Below are 19,338 nucleotides of genomic sequence, written 5' to 3' on the forward strand. Positions count from 1 at the left end.
TTAACTATATGAGTGAGGCACGCCGACTGAGAACGAGCATGGGAGATGATTACCCACAATCCCCACGTGATGCTTGGCGGACAAAGCGTACATGTACTACTCGTATTGCAAGACCTCATTCATTTATCAAGTTAAAATTTATTAAATATTTTGTCTGGTTTTGCAAAACACTCGCAAATCAAGGTTTCACTGCACTAAATGTCTGCTTTAGTATACTGATTGTTGCTATGTCTCAAACATTATGGTGCCCTGAAATGAGGGACCATGTAGAAAAGTGTTGTCATTTCTACACGATGTGACTGCAATGTATGCAAATACGCTTAAATAAAAGTCTGCAATATAAACTTTAATCATGTTTAAATTGTTTGATTTGTAATTTTAAACTGTGGAGCAGAGGGGTAAATTAAAGAAAAATGTGTCTTTGTCCCAACCATTATGAAAGGCATTGTGTGTGTGGGTGTGTGTGTGTGTGTGTGTGTGTGTGAGAGAGGGAGAGAGAGAGAGAAGAGTGTACAGTATGTATGTAATGATTAGAACATCATTAACGGGGACCTTGATGGAATGTATCTTATTTATATTAATTTGGTTTGCTCTTTGGTGTTGAAATGTGTTTTAACACCATGCATAGATTGAAAGAGTTCTCTTTGGCCTTCAGAAATAGAAAGGATGTTTTAGATGCCTTTGAGTCTGGGAAGAGCTTTAAAAAGATCTTCCTAACAGTGGAATGGTTCATTTTCAATTGCTTGGTGATAATTTACATGTTGAGAAGATTTCAAACAACTGACACATTTTCCAGACTAGGCCACCTCAGAAATTAAAGCCCGCCAGCAGAAGACAAAATGTTGAAAGAAGTCATCAAGAACCCCCAAATTTTATTACAGGATCTTCAAACAGTTTCAAGTAGTTGCCACTTTTGATGTCAAAATGTATGAGTCTGCCATTGGAAAGAGGCTGGGCATCTACATGGGAAGTGTATCAGTCAGTGCTTCAAGAACCACCACACACAGACGTATGCAAGACATGGGTTTCAGCTGTCGCATTCCTTATGTCAAGCCAATCTTGAACAAGAGACAGCGTCAGAAGCGTCTCACCTGGGCTAAAGATTAAAAGGACTGGACTGCTGCTGAGTTATGTTCTCTGATGAAAGTAAATTTTGCATTTCCTTTGGAAATCAAGGTACCAGAGTCTGGAGGAAGAGAGGAGAGGCACAGAATCCACGTTGCTTGAGGTCCAGTGTAAAGTTTCCACAATCAGTGATGATTTAGGGTGTCATGTCATCTTCTGGTGTTCGTCCATTGTGTTTTCTGAGGTCCAAGGTCAACGCAGCCGTCTACCAGGAAGTTTTAGAGCACTTCATGCTTCCTGCTGCTGATGAACTTTATGGAGATGCACCAATTGCTTGGTGATAATTTACATGTTGAGAAGATTTCAAACAACTGCCACATTTTCCAGACTTAGGCCACCTCAGAAATTAAAGCCCGCCAGCAGAAGACAAAATGTTGAAAGAAGTCATCAAGAACCCCCAAATTTTATTACAGGATCTTCAAGCAGTTTCAAGTAGTTGCCACTTTTGATGTTGATGTCAAAATGTATGAGTCTGCCATTGGGAAAGAGGCTGTACAAAGTATATCTACATGGGAAGTGTATCAGGAGGAAACTTTTGCCTTCCAGAAAGGACATTGTGGCAAAACTAAAGTTTGCCCATGAACACCTAATTAAAGACTAGGACTTCTGGAACAATGTGCTCTGGACAGACTAGATAACAATAGTTATTTGACTATTCATAAGACATGTTTGGAGACATACCATCTGTAAAGCATGGTGGTGGAAATGTTAACTGTATGATGCTGCTTTGCTACATCAGGACCTGGACAGTTCACCATCGCAGAATATGCTGTCAGTTCTCCATTGTACCAGAGGGTTTTGGAGGATAATGTGAGACCATCTGTCAAAAGATTGAAACTCAACCGAAAGTGGACTTTGGAGCCTGGTGGGGACCCTAAACATAACAATAAATCCACCAAGGAATGGGTGTAAAGGCAGAAATGGATGTTTTTGAAATGGCCAAGTCAAAGCTTAGATCTGAATGCTGTTTAGGAGGGTTTGAAACTGGTTGTGCATACAAGATATCCCTCAAACATCACAGAGCTTCACCATGAAGGAACAGAGCTTTTTCATGAAGGAATGGGAAATCCTTTCTCCCAGTTGGTGTCAGAGACAGGTGGACAGTTATAGAAAATGCCTGGCTGAGGATGTTCCTGTCAAAGACGGCAATGCCACCTGCTTAGAGCAAGGGATACACTTACTTTTTCCATAGTTGAAGATGGAATATGTGTTAATTTTTTCATTGAATAAATTACTAAAAAGTCAATTTTTCATTTTGTTTTCCCCAATAACATTGCTTTTATCTAAAATAAATTAACTCTTGAGTTAAAAAAGAAAATATATTTCATAGGGTTGTACTTTTTCACATGACTGTGTGTATTTAAACATTGTACACACACACACACATACAAAACTGTCCTTCCCTAGCAAATATGCATTTTTAGGTAATTACACATGTTTGTGATAAATTTTATAACACTATTAGAATCGCATACATTCAGTAATGGAAGAAATTTGCTCATATACAGGTGCTGGTCATAAAATTAGAATATCATGACAAAGTTGATTTATTTCAGTAATTCCATTCAAAAAGTGAAACTTGTATATTAGATTCATTCATTACAAATAGACTGATGTATTTCAAATGTTTATTTCTTTTAATTTTGATGATTATAACTGACAACCAATGAAAGTCCCAAATTCAGTATCTTGGAAAATTACAATATTGTGAAAATGTTCAATATTGAGGACACCTGGTGCCACACTCTAATCAGCTAATTAACTCAAAACACCTGCAAAAGCCTTTAAATGGTCTCTCAGTCTAGTTCTGTAGGCTACACAATCATTGGGAAGACTGCTGACTTGACAGTTGTCCAAAAGACGACCATTGACACCATGCACAAGGAGGGCAAGACACAAAAGGTCATTGCTAAAGAGGCTGGCTGTTCACAGAGCTCTGTGTCCAAGCACATTAATAGAGAGGCGAAGGGAAGGACAAGATATGGTAGAAAAAACTGTACAAGCAATAGGGATAATCGCATCCTGGAGAGGATTGTGAAACAAAATCCATTCAAAACGGTAGGGAGATTCACAAAGAGTGGACTGCAGATGGAGTCAGTGCTTCAAGAACCAGCACGCACAGACGTATGCAAGACATGGGTTTCAGCTGTCACATTCCTTGTGTCAAGCCGATCTTGAACAAGAGACAGCGTCAGAAGCGTCTCACCTGGGCTAAAGATTAAAAGGACTGGACTGCTGCTGAGTTATGTTCTCTGATGAAAGTAAATTTTGCATTTCCTTTGGAAATCAAGGTCCCAGAGTCTGGAGGAAGAGAGGAGAGGCACAGAATCCACGTTGCTTGAGGTCCAGTGTAAAGTTTCCACAATCAGTGATGGTTTAGGGTGCCATGTCATCTTCTGGTGTTGGTCCATTGTGTTTTCTGAGGTCCAAGGTCAACGCAGCCGTCTACCAGGAAGTTTTAGAGCACTTCATGCTTCCTGCTGCTGATGAACTTTATGGAGATGCAGATTTTATTTTCCAACATGACCTGGCACCTGCACACAGTGCCAAAGCTACCAGTACCTGGTTTAAGGACCATGGTATCCCTGTTCTTGATTGGCCAGCAAACTCGCCTGACCTTAACAATACACCAGACCCAACAATTCAGAAGAGCTGAAGGCCACTATCAGAGCAGCATGGGCTCTCATAACACCTGAGCAGTGCCACAGACTGATTGACTCCATGCCACACCGCATTGCTGCAGTAATCCAGGCCAAAGGAGCCCCAACTAAATATTGAGTGCTGTACATGCTCATACTTTTCATGTTCATACCTTTCAGTTGGCCAACATTTTTAAAAATCCTTTTTTTTTTGCATTGGTCTTAATTGATATTCTAATTTTCCGAGATACTGAATTTGGGACTTTCATTAGTTGTCAGTTATAATCATCAAAATTAAAAGGAATAAACACTTGAAATACATCAGTCTGTGTGTACTGAATGGATCTCATATACAAGTTTCACTTTTTGAATGGAATTACTAAAATAAATCAACTTTGTCACAATATTCTAATTTTATGACCAGCAGCTGTATTTAAAACATAAACATATAAAGTAGAGTTTGGAAAAATGTTCTTACAAAATATAATAGTTTTTAAATGAAAATTGCAAGACACAGTACAAATGGCTCAAAGATTTCAGTTTGTGAATGGTCTGAAATTAGCCAAATGCAAATTATAATAGCTAAGGGCTTTTGGCAAGGGTTTCCTTGTCAGACATTACAAAGCCAGTGTTCTTTCATCTGTAAAATGTGGTAGACTTGGCTCTGAAGTGGTCTCAGATGAATGCAAGTTTACTGCTTAATCTGTTCAAATATTTTAAGATAGTTGTCTCATTTGAATGAAAAGATATTGTACAGTAATCTGCCACTCGACTTTTAATTTTCAATCAATGACAGAGTTGTTGGTCGCTTTCTTGCAGCTTGATAGTTAAAAGGTTCTGACAGAATTACTGTTAACTATACAGTATTATCGAGTGGTACAAGGACACCAAAGGTAGCACTGTTTTCTCACAACTCCAGTGAATGGAGTTCAAATGGCTATGTGACTATTGTCTGTGGAGTGTTGGTGTGTTGTCGCTTTACTAACTTAATGTAGTTGGCTTCCTTAAACATTCCAGGTGAATGCATTAGGATAAGTAGCAGCTCCAGTTTGCCACTATGGTATCATGTATGTGAGTGTTTTCTGCAGTGAAGTGGTGTCCAATCCATAGTAGATTCCTACCTGTGTGCTAAATGGTAATGGTATAGACAGTGACTCCTTGGAACTAGAACAAACTGTTTCAGAAAAAGGGTGGTAGATGGTCAGTATTAATTGAGAAGATAAAGGAGCATGGTTACACAGTGGTTAACACTGCTGCTTTTTGTAGCTGCAGAGAACTTGAACATTCATTCTCAGGCATTCTCTTCGTGAAATTTGCACATTCTTTGTCATGTTTCCCTGAATGTTGCCTGGTTGCTTCAGTTTTTCCTCAACGTTCAAAAGACTGGTGACTCTAAATTGACCCCCTTGGTTGTGTGCATGACTGTGCCCTTTGATGAAATGGAACATCTGCCCAGGGTTGGCTCCACGGTGCTGTAAAGATGGGTTACGAAACCCTTTGACGTGAGTTTGGATTTAGCAGGTAAAAGATAAATAAAATGAAGGAATTAAACAAAATCAAAAATATATAGTGCCATTATTTATTTTAAAAAGTTATGATGCAGTGAGTAGGTTAATAAGAATGGTATGCTATGAAAATAGTGTGTAGGCTTATAATGAGACTTAGTATAGCAACACATCTGTTTATTAAAATAGGCACAAGGGTAAAACAGTCTGTTTTGATCATGTTGTGTATTTAGGAACCTCTTTCATTGTGCTTCTTGTTGTTTTTGTTCATCAGCAACTTCAGCCTATATGCATAGATGGTTAAGACATTTAGGGTCTATTAGCAGGCTTGTAATTGACTTTTTCATTTCTGTGCAAAATTACTAAAATAAAGTATAATTAGGTGTTTTTTGCATATAAACATGTTGAAAAGTAGTATACTGAAATGTTTACAAAGGATAATTAGATAATCCAGTATTCTATTCATTCAGAGCTTATTCTGGGAGAATCTGATGCATGTTGAATGAAGTGTTAACACTTGGTGCTTTCTGTAATAGCACAGAAAACAAAGGCTTTATTTTCAGAGTAGCCCCTGGGGTCAACACCAACTTTACAGGTTTTATAGTTCACTATCTTGAAAGGTATTGCTTCACTAAGAAATGGCTGATTAATGAATACTTGTCTAGTTAAGAAATAGTGGGTCCTATTTTTTGGGAATTTCAGCATTATTTGTTAAACATCTACAATTGTGTAATTTCAATATGGTATCAAATTTGAATACCTATATTTAAATAGCCAGTTTTGTTTAGAAATGCATGTTCAATCCTGGGTACAAATCAAGCAAATTCCAATTAAGGTTCCATTTATGTACTTTGGTATATCTAGCATTTATAGTGGACTGTCACCCATAGTGCAGGTGCATAATACAGCATTCTTAACTGAGAGTCTGGTTCCAAACATGTGAAGCTGCAGTAGCTGTTCTGTTAATTTGTCTTTATGTGACAGTTTCTTTGAACAGGAGACTGAATATTTTATATACTGGCTTTGTCTTACAGGGTCCACCTCACAAATGTGCCTTATTTTTTGTTGATAATAGTGGCATAGACATAATTCTTGGAGTGTTTCCCCTTGTCAGGGAGCTTCTCTGCAGGGGCACAGAGGTAAGAATTTATATGTATTTATTGGCGGGATTTGTGTGATGCATCTGTGATGCTTTGCATTATTGTAGTAGTTGTAATCAAACATATTAACTGATGTTGGCACTCTTGAAATTCATGTGCTATATTGTCTGTAGGTCTAATGCTGTATATAGGAACTGTACATTTCTCATGCAGTGACCTATATTAAACAAGCTTCTGGATAGCAGTGTCTCTTTATCTTTTTGGGGTTTAGGTTATATTGGCTAGTAATTCTGGACCAGCTCTGAATGATGTTACTTACAGTGAACTGCAGATACTAACAGAAAGGATAGCGGCAATGGATTCTGTGATTCAGTAAGTAGTTTCATTTCACTTAGTATTAATTATTTTCATCTGTTAGTACAAACCTCTCTCCCTCTATTTTATTCAGTTATGATTGAAATTGAAGGATTGATCCATGTTTAAATACAGATGACTGTACTGAGTAACGTCTGACTATCATCAGTAATGTGATGCATTGACATTAGAAGAAATCCTGGCATCAAATACCAAATCTTGGCCCCTGCTGGGAATCAAGATGCATATAGTGTGGGCACAATGCCTTGAAGCAGCTGCCAAGGCTGCCTGCATCTCCATAGGCCATATGGCATGCTAATTGCACACGGATGGCAGTTTCACACTATGAAAACCATTGAGGAATATTGCTATAGGCCAGTATTCTGTTAACATTGTATCTTATTTCTGTTGCCCTTCTCTTTTAAACAAAGAGAGCATCCTGTGCCTCTCGCTGCTTTGGAAGGAAAGAGGATAAAGAGCCTCCTTGCTTATGAAGCCAGTTTTAAAGCTTAAGATTTGTTTTTGACTTGTTTTGAGCAATGTAAAAAAGTGCATTTTCTATAGATAGACTTGTGTGGTATTTGTGTTACAAATTAGAATTAGGATGAAACTCTGTGTTATTTTAGCATGGAATCCTATTTAAAAAAAGACTGGCTCATCCTGTCCACACTATTATACATCTTTATGTGAATCTGATAGTCGCTCTTAAGAAGGCACATTTACAATAGAAAATGGGCTTGACATTAGTATTATTTTGAGTAATCATTGCCTCATTGTACTGTCTCATTCTCACGTCCACCATCTCTTATATAGGGTGGGCCATTCAAACGTTTATTCTACAAAAGCGCTGCAAGATAAAATAAATTTCATTACAACACAAGAAATGGTATACAAAATAGATTTTTTTTTCATTGTTTATTAAAAATGATGTCTTCAAGGTGGTGGCTATCATTAGCAATACACTTTTTAAATCGATTTCTGAACGCTTGCATGACTCGTTCATCGATTTCAAGGCGAATAGCATCCTTATGGGCTTCAAGGTTTCGAGGTCGGTGTGTGTATACGTTCAACTTGAGATAGCCCCACAAGAAGAAATTACACGGAGCAAGATCAGGCAAATGTGAAGGCCACCTGACATTACCGCACAGGGAGATCAGCTTCCCTGGAAACATCACCCACAAAATTTGCATGCATCTCTGTGCCGTATGAGCTGTTGCACCATCCTGTTGGAACCAGACATCAATTTCTTCCATTTGGGGCCGCAAAAAGTTCTCTAGCATTTCAGTGTAACATTTTGAAGTAACTGTGACCCCTCCTTAAAAAAGTAAGGGACTATGATGCCAAATTCTGCAACGGGCAACAAACTATAGAACGCTAACTGAGCAGGGGGCTTTGATGAAGTTCATGAGGGTTGGTTTCAGCCCAATAGCAAAAGTTTAGCTTATTTACGCAACCATTCAAATGGAAATGTGCCTCATTGAAAGGTTTCAGAATGTTTGGGCGCAACTCTATATGGCTCTTTTATTGTCTTTCAGCGAGTTCCTGCACTACTATAATTTTGTGTGGATGGAAATTAAGGTACTCATGGAAAATCTTACTCAAAGACATGTTTGGAAATGCCTAAGGCATTGAACTTATAGGAAATTGCAAAATTGATGCCCTTACAGCTTGGGTGTTTTTAGGTGTTTGTACAGCATGAGTACGGCCTAGAGATTTTCTGTTGAATGTTGTAAACCTCTGTCTAAATTTAGCCATCCACTGAAGAATTGTTTTCCGATTTGGGACATCGGCGTTTGGAGGAATGCTGAAGTGTGTTCAAAAGGTGCGTTGCATTGTGATGATGGATTTGTTGTTTTTGAAGAACACTTTTACACGAAATCAGGATGTGTACTGGACCAAGGCATGTTGCCGACTGAAAACTACAAGGGGATTGCCTATCAAAGGACTCCCGCCACAACCCACTCGGCTGCCTCTACCTCTCGCAATGACCTTGAGAAATGTAGTACTTCATTTTGGCTGTTTGCCAAAAAAGTAAAGGTTCCTTTTGAATTATATAAAATGGGCAGGCAAGTGTCTGCATAAATATCATCCATTTTTTTAAAGCATTTTGGGATGAAGAGAGATACCATAAAATCTGCTCTCCAAAAATCACATTTAAACCAACCTTCCTTTGTTGCTGTATATTGCTTGGTCCTAGTGTGTAAATGTGCTCGCATGAGAGAATTACAAGCCAAACTACAAGACCGACATTAATATTGGTTCAAAGTTGAATGTATATGTTGCTCTAAGTGACAAAATAAAATTTCTCATATTATGTAATTGTAATACAGAGGGCTTATCACCTTATTAATACAGAAATTTAGCTAATGTTGGCGACCTTAATTTAATTCACTGCACAGGCTTATGCAATACCTTGGATTAGTATCTATTATTTATTGAAGCATCTTATAAAGCACTAAGCAGATAACTTAAGAAGACTGCGAAGCAGCCAAAAATTTTGAGTTAAAGAAGCTTCCTTTCAATACCCATTGTTTAACCATTTGTTATGTAATATAAATACTGTGTATCTGACATTATTAGTCCATTCCTCTTCTTGTACAGCATGTAAATTATTCTTACTTACGCAGATTTCCAGAGTTCAAATGAAATCACTTTAAAAATTGGGTATTGGGTACAGCCCGCTGTTAAAATTTGTGTAAATACATGGAAGTCATAACCAGTTTCAACACTAAGATGCTAAGCCATGTTTTCCCTCTAATGTAAAAAGTGTATTAAAAAGCAAACCAATAAAGATAACCAGACACTCTGGGCTCAGCACAAAAATTAGACCTTTAACCTGTGATCAGATTAAAGGAAAATCAACATCAAGTCTTGGGTTCTGTTATCTGTTCAGGGATCTCAACTGAACGAACACATTGCAATATACAGTACCCTTAGTCTTTATACATCTATATTAATTCCAAGAGAACTTTATGTTAATCTATGTATTTTGTTATCCAAACAATTTACTGTGAGCATATAACCAGTTTTCCAATTAGTACCTGAAATTTGTAGTCAAAGTTACAAGAGCAGCTGCAGAACTCAGGGTGGTAAGGGTTATTGGCAGAGCTGGGGTTATGTAGCCACTAGACCACAGATTCTGATCTAAAGAACAGAGTAGGCAGAAACATATGGAGGTCATTCCAAATTCTGTTTTATTTGCAGATCTGGGGTCCAGAAGGAGCAGTTAATCTTGGTTCAAAGTGGATCAAGTTCCCCCTGCTTAGACTTGAGGTATGTGCCAGAACAAAATATGCAGATAAGTAATCTGTCAGGTCATGTCTGTTATGTCCTATTATGTTGTTTTATTACATTTTGTCTTATAAGATTTATATATTCAGCCAGTCACTGTGAATATAGTAGTCTTGTTCTGCAGAACTCAAATAGGAAAAATATAACTGGACGTTACATTTTTTTCAAAAGTTTTGCTTCCTGTAAAAACTTTTGTTGATTATGATAGAAAGTTTTGAACTGAACACAAATACAATTTCAGCCTCACTGTTATCACACAGGAATATGGAGAAATAGTAAAATAAAATTTATTAAATATAGCCTTTTTAATCACTTATATTGCTGACACATTGCATTAGTGCAGTTGAGCTGAAAATGTTTTACTGATGATTTTTTGCTGGTATCTGATGGTTCCCATTTCAGTGTCTCTAACAACAGTCGGCCAACACTGATAGATTCCATTGTCCTGATACCGCTGTCCTGGTGAAACCCGACTGTACTAAGTTTAGCGGGGAAAAAGTCCAAGTGTAAATGCAGAAAGTGAGTCTTCAGCGACGTGTTGCACTTTGTGGTTTTATTAGCTTGAAGCATGTTGTCAACAAGATAAGACACAGTTTGTTGTAGTGGCCAAGAAAATTCTCAACAATATCCTTGAATGTCTTCCATGCAATTTCCCAATTTGTAGACCAACAAAAATGGCTTCCTTAATCGTGGCATCAGTTATTTGTGGAAACAGATGTCAAATGTCAAAATCTTTTACCTTCTTTGTATGTGGCTTTCACAAAATGTTCCATCTGTCAAAGTTTAATATGAAGAGGAGGCAAAACTAGCTTTGTTTGTTAGACAAGTGGCTTATGTCGCACACTCTTCTGCCCTGGAACCAAACACTTACAGAGCAGCTAGTTCTTTTTAAATTAATGAGTCTTTAGCACAACTGTCCCATTTGAAGCAGCAGTAGGTGGTATATCAGCTGCATTCCTAATATCAGTGCCACCACTTTTTGGTCACCATTGATTGTTTCAGTTGAAGTTGTTGTACTGTATAGCTGTACTTATGAAATGATAGTAAATCACAAAAATATACAATTAGAATAAAACATTATGTGACAGAAAAATTTCAAGAAAAGCCTGTGGCACATCTGAGGTGTTATGGAAGACCAGGATGCTTTGATAGCAGCCTTCAGCTTGTCTGCATTGTTGGGTCTGGTGTCTCTCATCTTCCTCTTGACAAATACACCATAGATCCTGTGTGGGGTTTAGATCAGGTGAGTTTGCTGGCCAATCAATCACAGTGATACCATGGTAATTAAAGCAGGTACTGGTACTTTTGGCATTGTGAGCAGGTGCGAAGTCCTACTGGAAAATGAAATCAGCATCTCCATAATGCTTGTCAGCAGAGGGAAGCATGAAGTGCTCTAAAATGTCCTAGTAGACAGCTGCACTGACTTTAAACTTGATTAAACACAATGGACCAGCACCAGCAGATGACTTTGCTCCCCAGATCATCACTGACTGTGGAAACTGCACACTGGACCTCAAGCAACTTGGATTCTTTGCCTCACCTATCTTCCTCCAGACTCTGGGACCTTGATTTCCAAATGAAATGCAAAATTTATTTTCATCTGGAAAGAAGTCTTTGGACCACTGAGCAACAGTCCAGTCCGTTTTCTCCTTAGACGAGATAAGACGCCTCTGACGTTGTCTCTGGTTCAGGAGTGGCCTGACACAAAGAATGTGACAGTTGTTGCCCATGCCCCAGATACTTTTGCTTCACATCGCTTCACAATCCTCTCAAGGCTGCAGTTATCCTTGTTGTTTGTGCACTTTTTCTGGCACATTTATTCCTTCCACTCAACTTTCCATTAATATGCTTGGATATAGCACTCTGTAGACAGCCAGCTTCTTTAGCAATAACCTTTTGTGGCTTACCCTCCTTGTGGAGGGTGTCAGTGACTGTCTTCTGGACAACTGTCAAGTCAGCAGTCTTCCCCATGATTGTGTGGCCTACTGAACCAGACTGAGAGACCATTTAAAAGCTCAGGACACCTTTGCAGGTGTTTTGGGTCAATTAGCTGAGTGGAGTGTGACACCAGGAGTCTACAATTGAATATTGAACTTTTTCACAATATTCTAATTTTCTAAGATACTGAATTTTAGGGTTTCTTTAGCTATAAGCCATAATCGGCAAAATGAAAATAAATAAACGCTTGAAATACTCACTCTGTGTGTAATGAATCTATTTAATATACAAGTTTCACTTTTTGAATTGAATTACAGAAATAAATTAACTTTTCAATGATATTCTAATTTATTGAGATGTACCTGTAGTTGACACACATTTGGTATTTTATTCAGTCATTAAATCCGTGCCAGCTTAGACCTGTCTGCAGGACACAAAAATAAAAATGTATTTTTCATTAAAATGTAAGTATTAGAGCAATGTTGATGTTATGAAGTGATTGTAATTTTTTACATTGCTGTTTCTCTCCTCTAGCCGGCTGGACAAAGGCTTAGCCACTGTTGTGCGTGAAAGACACACTGACCTGGTCATCATTGAAGGCATGGGCCGTGCTATTCATACAAATTTCTATGCTGCTCTGTGCTGTGAAAGCCTTAAACTGGCCGTCATCAAGAACTCCTGGCTAGCTGACCGTTTTGGAGGCAAGATCTTCAGTGTAGTATTCAAATATGAGCAACCATGTAAATGAGATCATCTATATTTCACCACATAGGCTTTTTTTTGTTTGTTTTTGGAGCTTAGGGTGGCCTTATGGTCATGCTCAATATGTGATTTCACTCTAGATGGTACAGCACTCTGCCAGAAAGTAGGGATCATTACATTTGAACATATGGCCATGCAGGAATGGTTTAGGCCAAGTGGGTTGAGAATTGTGCATGATCTGTTAAACACCAAAAATCATTGCTTACCTCTATATGCTGAGATCATTTAATTGTAATTCTGTTGTCTTAAACTCCGCCCAGAAGCATTTGCTGCCAGTTTTGTTTTTTATTTATGCATAATGATTTGCTGAATGCCATCATTGCAGAGCAGTGATGAAGCGTTGGCATTTAAATTGGATATACTTTTTTTTTTTTTTAAAAGCAATATTTTTAACTGGGGTGCTGCCAAAGTGTGCAAAATGGCCATTAATGATTGCTGGAGTAACTATAATAGTCCAGAGCAGTCGAGTCATATGAACATAGTTGTCAGGTTTTCCAGCTGATGTGCTACTACAATCATCTGGACTGGCCACTCAAGCTTAAGTTGCAGTTTGAAAGCATGACAGGGACAAGACAACCTTTCCAGAATGAAGTCCATTAACCCAAACCAAGCCCATCTGTTTCATTTTTACTTTAAACACATTTATTTTAGGAATTTGGCATTTAGTTCAGTCAGTGATCTCCGTCTGCAGTCCTTGTGGATTGTGAAGCTATCTGAGTCGGTTTTCCTGAACTCTTATTGTCTGTGACTTTGTCAGTGAATTTGAAGTGCAGCTGAGCTGAGTGGTCTGTTTTTGTACTCAGGGCTATGGATCTCTCCAGCACTAGGTGTTGATTTTATTTCCGTCACTCAGGGTCCAGTCATAGAATATTATGGCTTGTTTCTTCTTCTAACTTAAGTTTTCTGAAACATCATGATTCATTTCATGAGTGAACATATTTGATGTGCTAGTATTCTTTTACTTATTTAAAATGAAATGGTTTTGATGGAGGGCACCCTCCCAAATAAATATATTGCGACCTTTATGATTGTTAAAATTTTTTTGATAAAAAAAATGATTTATATCAGTAAATGAGTGCTCAGCAGACTGTTGACCCACTTTGCACTTGGTTCAGACCCTTGCATAGAATAATAAATGAAGTATGAATCACACGCTGATTTTCATCCTGGACAATTTAAACTTGTTGGTCTGAGGAATGCAGCAAGGGTGGCATAATCTCCGTGAGGGTGTGCACATTAGGCACCAGTCAGACATTTGACATTCGAGCAAACAAGAAAGTCAGTCCTGGGGTTGAATGACAACACTTTCTGGAACCAACTGGCAGCAATAGCTTAAAATGTTAAACAATCACAGCCTATCTTTTTGCTTTTGCTGACAGAAAGGATCATATATAATTATGTATTTTTATAATAAAAAATAAGCACTTTATCTTGAGCTAAATTCACTACTCGGTGTCACATCCAGTAGCCATACAGGAGCTGTGTGTTTTTTTTTTTTCTTTGTCTGATGTGTTAATGACACTTGGAAAATGTTTTTGAAATGATTATTTTATTACAAGCTTGAATATAAGGAATAATGAGGGCTTACTTTTGGTTTTGCTTTACTGAGTGTGATTTGGCTCAAAAAATTATGTACATTTGCTTTCTTTGTGAGCAAAGCAATAACATTTTTATTTGGTGTTGAAAATAAGATGCATGTGTCCATGTCTTGAATGTGAACACATGTTTACTTTGTGCACATTGTGTGTGTGTGTGTGTGTGTGTGTGTGTGTGTGTATATATATATATATGTGTGTGTGTGTGTGTATACACATACACACTTGTATATGATGTACATTAATAGTTTTCATTTATTTTGAGATGTTTCTCTTAAAGTTTATCTCATGGTGTCTAAAATAAACAAGTGAATTTTTAACATGTATTAAATGTTAAATATACTGTATTTTTAAATGTGATAACTGTGTACTGACTTATGTTTGATATATTTTTTTTAGCATCATGCTGTTCTAACAATCTGGTTTTTCGATGAACCAACTTTTACATCTATGTATCTTGGGCAGGGTGTGTTTTTACAAAGCACAAGCATATCTGTGCTGGCTGTGTCAGCTCTGATGCATACACATGCTGTACTTCCACCCTGTTCACCCTCGTGCATTGACCTGACCAAGTAACTTCTTGAGGTATATTTGCACATTCCCTTTATTTTGGATCAGAATTTGAAGTATTACTCTGAGGGAAGGACATTGGCCATATATGATTATAATGAGAGTTTTTGTTTTGTCACCTGCAGGCCTGTAAATCCTCCTCAGCAGATTAAAAGGCAGTGAGTTAACTTTAAGATGTTCAAAAATCTGAAAACCCCCATTTTGAGCTCTGCTGCATTAGCCATTGTTTTTTTAAAAAAAAAAAAAATCTTTCCTTTGATTCAGTTCTTTGGGATTTTCTGTGATGGAAAAAATGTGCTCTTAGCAGTTCATGTTTATTCTCTGTGCTGTGCTTTCCTCGCTCAGCAGGAGATGTATATATTCAGTCCTCTGTTCCACTTGCATCTAGTAGGATATGCTTGGCACAGCCCCTCCGGGTAACACGCTATTGCCCCTCCTGGGCTAAACCTCTGCAGATGAGTTGTGACAATTTCTAGGCACCACACTAAGCTGCCATCAAAGCATGTAGATGGCCTAGGGGGTAGAGGGATATTCTAATCCGAGCAGTATGGTGCCTTGCTCACTTACCTTCACCACAAAGAATACGCCTGCTGGTGAACATGTATGGGGCATTCCGGAGTGTTCCCATAAGAACTCGGAAACAAAAGTCAGCAAACACATTTTTAGATGAAAGAGTTGATTTGGTGTAAATTTTTACTTGGTTTGGTGTTTTTGTATGTTTATTTTCAAAAGAGTTGACTGACCTTATTTTTCCATTTTATTGTTGTTCTACTTAATACATCTAGCAGCAATATGCAAACAGATCTTAAGACATTAAGAGAAAATCAAAATGCATTAATAATGAGCTTAGTTGCATTATAAGGATCACAATTACTGAAAAAATACAAACTTGGCTTATGCAATATGTTGATCCAGGGATCTTGGTTTCATTCCCAGCCAAATCGTTGTGTGGGAGTTTATACGTTCTCCTTATGTTTATGTGGATTATTCCCCCAGATGCTCTGTTTGCCTACTAATTCCAAATGATGTGTTTGTACATTAGGCATTCATTGGACACGAGAGATAGGCAGGCCATGAGACACTGCACTGGATTTAAGCACACACAGAAAATGAATCGATCATAAACCTGTTCAAATTTGGTCCGTATACTTTTTAATGTTTGAAATTTCGTTTCATAAAATATACTGTAATTTAAAAAAGAAAAAGAGACACTTTAATTTACAACTTAAAAGGAAAAAATGAAAAAACACAAAACAATTACTTTTGTTCTTTCGCACATCAGAAAAGAAAATTCAAGAAACGAGAAAACACTCTTTATTTATTTTGTTTGAACCGGACGTTTTTGTAGGTCAACAACGTTTTCTGCGAGAAATGTTAGAAAGTTTTGTGCTGAGCAAATCTTGGGCTGTCGACTCTCTGACACACATTTGGAGATGGAGGTGACAAAAGCTATAAATACATCTTTTTTGTTGTTTTTGAGCTATTACACTTCATTATTTGAATCACAAATAAATCCAAAAAAGTATGTGTAATTTTAAGTTTGTGACTGCTATTTGTTACCATAAAAATACCTTATTTCCCTCATTTCATTCTTTAATCAAAAATCAAAATCTGAAAATTCCTTTCATTTTTGTTTTTTCATTTTTGCTTCTAAAATGAAATTTCAAATACCAAAAAGTACACAGACCAAATTTTCTCAACTTTTAAAAAAGTGGTTTATGTATGTAAACAGTTGTGACCAAAATAATGCATGTTTTAAGCTGCAAGATGCAAAGTAAAACTACAGGATGAAAATTTATGGAAAGTCAAATCGTCCACATGCAATATGGTTTAGTTGACGTAGAAACCACCCCACTGGGTTACTAGTACATAATACCAATGCCTGACTGTGTTGTGTTTCTGCCTGGCTGCACACAAGTCGTGCCCACCTACAGTATAAAGCAGGAAAGTGAATAAACATCTTTAGACAGAGCTGTCCATTTAAATGTTCATGTTAGCTGGCAGTTGTCTTCATGGTCACATTTGCTCTAAGGTTTCTGTCCATCTGACTACTTTATAGTAACTTCAAAGTCCATAAATTTGCAGAAGCTGGGAACAGCTTCTTATAGGTCAGTTTTTTCAAAGTTATGAATAAGATGTCCTTACAAAGTACTTCTGCTAATTGGCCATGTAACCCGTTCTCCATCTGTGCGTGATGGTCAGTGGCCAGCTGCTGTACACTTCACAGACTGTGAGCTGTAGGAGAGCAGCGAGAATGGTCAGCACAACTATCTTATTAATGATGATTTATTTGTGGTCCATTAGCATTTTTATGCGTCTGACCTGAGGCAGAATCGGGAGTTCAGGAAAGGCTCACTCACCAATGCTTGTTCATCCTGGCATGTGAAGCACACGATTATTAAAAATATATTTATATCCCCCTATGCACTCAGCTTTTGGTATGTAGCATTTTAATTTGTGAGTGAAGTTCAGAGTCATCTTGTGGGCTCAACACTTGTAAGGCAAAGGGTGAAGGTCACTTGTGATTCCAGTTTAATGGCAGGAATAGGAGAAAAGGCCAGAGGTGGACTGGACCATGGAAATAGAGACTGGCTTTGGGAACTTGGAACATAACCTCTAAGACGAGGAAGGAGCCTGAGCTGGGGGGATGTGGAAAAGTATTTGTCCTCTCCCAATTTCCTCTATTTTTGCTTGTTAATAACACCTAATTGTTTCTGAACTCCAAATAAATGAAATCCAGTAGTCCTACTGTATCCACAGGGGATATGCTCCATAACCCCCACCTCTCTATATATACAGTCAATCCACAGGGGTTACATTCCTGAAAAATAACACAGATAAGGAAGCCATGCAAAGATACTAAAAAACTGTTGATTCTACAAGAAAAGTGGGGTTAGGTTCCAGCAGGGGGAGATGGGGTGTATCAGAATATTCAGTCTTCTTAGAAAAGGTCAGTGAATTGCTTGGAAGGGTGCCATCCCTGACTCCATAGTCTTACTTGGTGTCTTCATTGCTCAAGTTGGGAATGATGGTGATATCTGGAAGGGTGCAATTGGTAGGAATGGTCTGCCAGATCTGAGCCAGAATGATGATTTGTTACCAGATTTTTGTGCTGATCATGAATTGTCCATAAACACCGTGTTCGAACACAAGGAGGCTCCTAAGTGTACCTGGTATCAGAGTCTCTTGTGCCAAAGGAGGATGATTAACTTTGTGGTTGTGTCGTCTGTGGCCATATTTTTTGGATACTTCAGTGGCGAGAGGGGCAGAGCTCTCTATTGAACAGCACTTGGTAGTGATTGGAATTCAAATCAAGGGATGTGGGCCAGAAAAACTGTGGAAGCCCAGATGAGCAGTTGGTGTCCTGGAGGCATCCTGGCTGAAGTTTCTGTTAATGAGGAGTTCATCTCCTACCTCTGGGAAAACTCCCATGTGCAGAGCAAAGCTGGTAATATTGTGTACAAATGGACCATGTTGAAGACCTCAGTTGTGGAGGAGGCTGTTAAAAACTTTTGGGGGGGGTCTCGTAGTGGCAGTTGTAGGCCCTGATAGTGACTCCAGAGGTGTGAGGTAAGCTGTCAAACAGAAGAAGTTGGCCTTCAGGTAAAGGTTCTTTGTGGAATCTCCTGGCTCGGCTGAGAGGTGTACTGACCGGTTAAAAGGACTGCTGCAAAACTGATGCAGAAGCAGAATCTCGACCATGGGAGGAGTCTGTAGGAAGACAGAGATGCCCTTGAGTCTCTTCTGGGAAACCAGAACTGTGTTAAGCAGGAATGGGGAGATGCTGTCCTGGGGAGGTTGTTGAGGGGTAGAAGGAACACTTTTAGGAACTCCTCAACTTGTTGAACAAGCCCTCCTATCAGGAGGCAGTGTTGGACATGTGTGGTGAGTGATCAAACTCAAGGTCAGTCAGTCATTATCAATCCCGCTATATCCTAACTACAGGGCCACGGGGGTCTGCTGGAGCCAATCCCAGCCAACACAGGGCGCAAGGAAGGAAACAAACCCCTGGCAGGGCACCAGCCCACTGCAGGACACACACTCATTAAGGACAGTTTAGGATCGCCAATGCACCTAACCTGCATGTCTTTGGACTGTGGGTGGAAACCAACGCAGACATTGGGGAGAACATGCAGACTACACACAGGGAGGACTAGGGACGTGAACCCAGGTATCCTTACTGCAAGGCAGCAACGCTACCACAGCGCCACCGTGCCTCCCTCAGACTCAAGGTCTACATGTTCATTAACAGTGGACTTTTACACATTTCCATGTCAGTGAAGGTTTTCCCCACTCACAACATCCTCATACAGACGTGTGTTCGGTTAACTAGGGACTCTAAATTGGCCTAGCAAGTGTGTGTGGATGATTCTGGACTGGCATTCTGTTGTGCCCCCATTATCTGCAGTCCCCAAGGCCCTCAATCAGGTTATGTAGGATTGAGAATATAATGTTATGA

At 38.6% G+C, this 19,338-nt stretch overlaps 1 protein-coding gene across 4 annotated transcripts in view; it reads left to right on the forward strand.

The window, feature by feature from the left end:
- Window positions 1–13,066, forward strand: part of pank4 (pantothenate kinase 4 (inactive)) — a 146,389-nt gene extending 133,323 nt beyond the window's left edge. For all 4 annotated transcript variants that reach the window (XM_039756151.1, XM_039756153.1, XM_039756152.1 and 1 more), the window contains 4 exons: window positions 6,304–6,408; window positions 6,641–6,741; window positions 9,928–9,996; window positions 12,487–13,066. In XM_039756151.1, coding sequence (XP_039612085.1) covers window positions 6,304–6,408; window positions 6,641–6,741; window positions 9,928–9,996; window positions 12,487–12,700 — 489 coding nt within the window. In that variant the 3' untranslated portion in view covers window positions 12,701–13,066. The remainder of the gene's footprint in view (window positions 1–6,303; window positions 6,409–6,640; window positions 6,742–9,927; window positions 9,997–12,486) is intronic.
- The last annotated feature ends 6,272 nt before the right edge of the window (window positions 13,067–19,338 follow it).

Source organism: Polypterus senegalus, chromosome 6, assembly GCF_016835505.1.
Source record: "Polypterus senegalus isolate Bchr_013 chromosome 6, ASM1683550v1, whole genome shotgun sequence".
NCBI lineage: Eukaryota > Metazoa > Chordata > Cladistia > Polypteriformes > Polypteridae > Polypterus > Polypterus senegalus.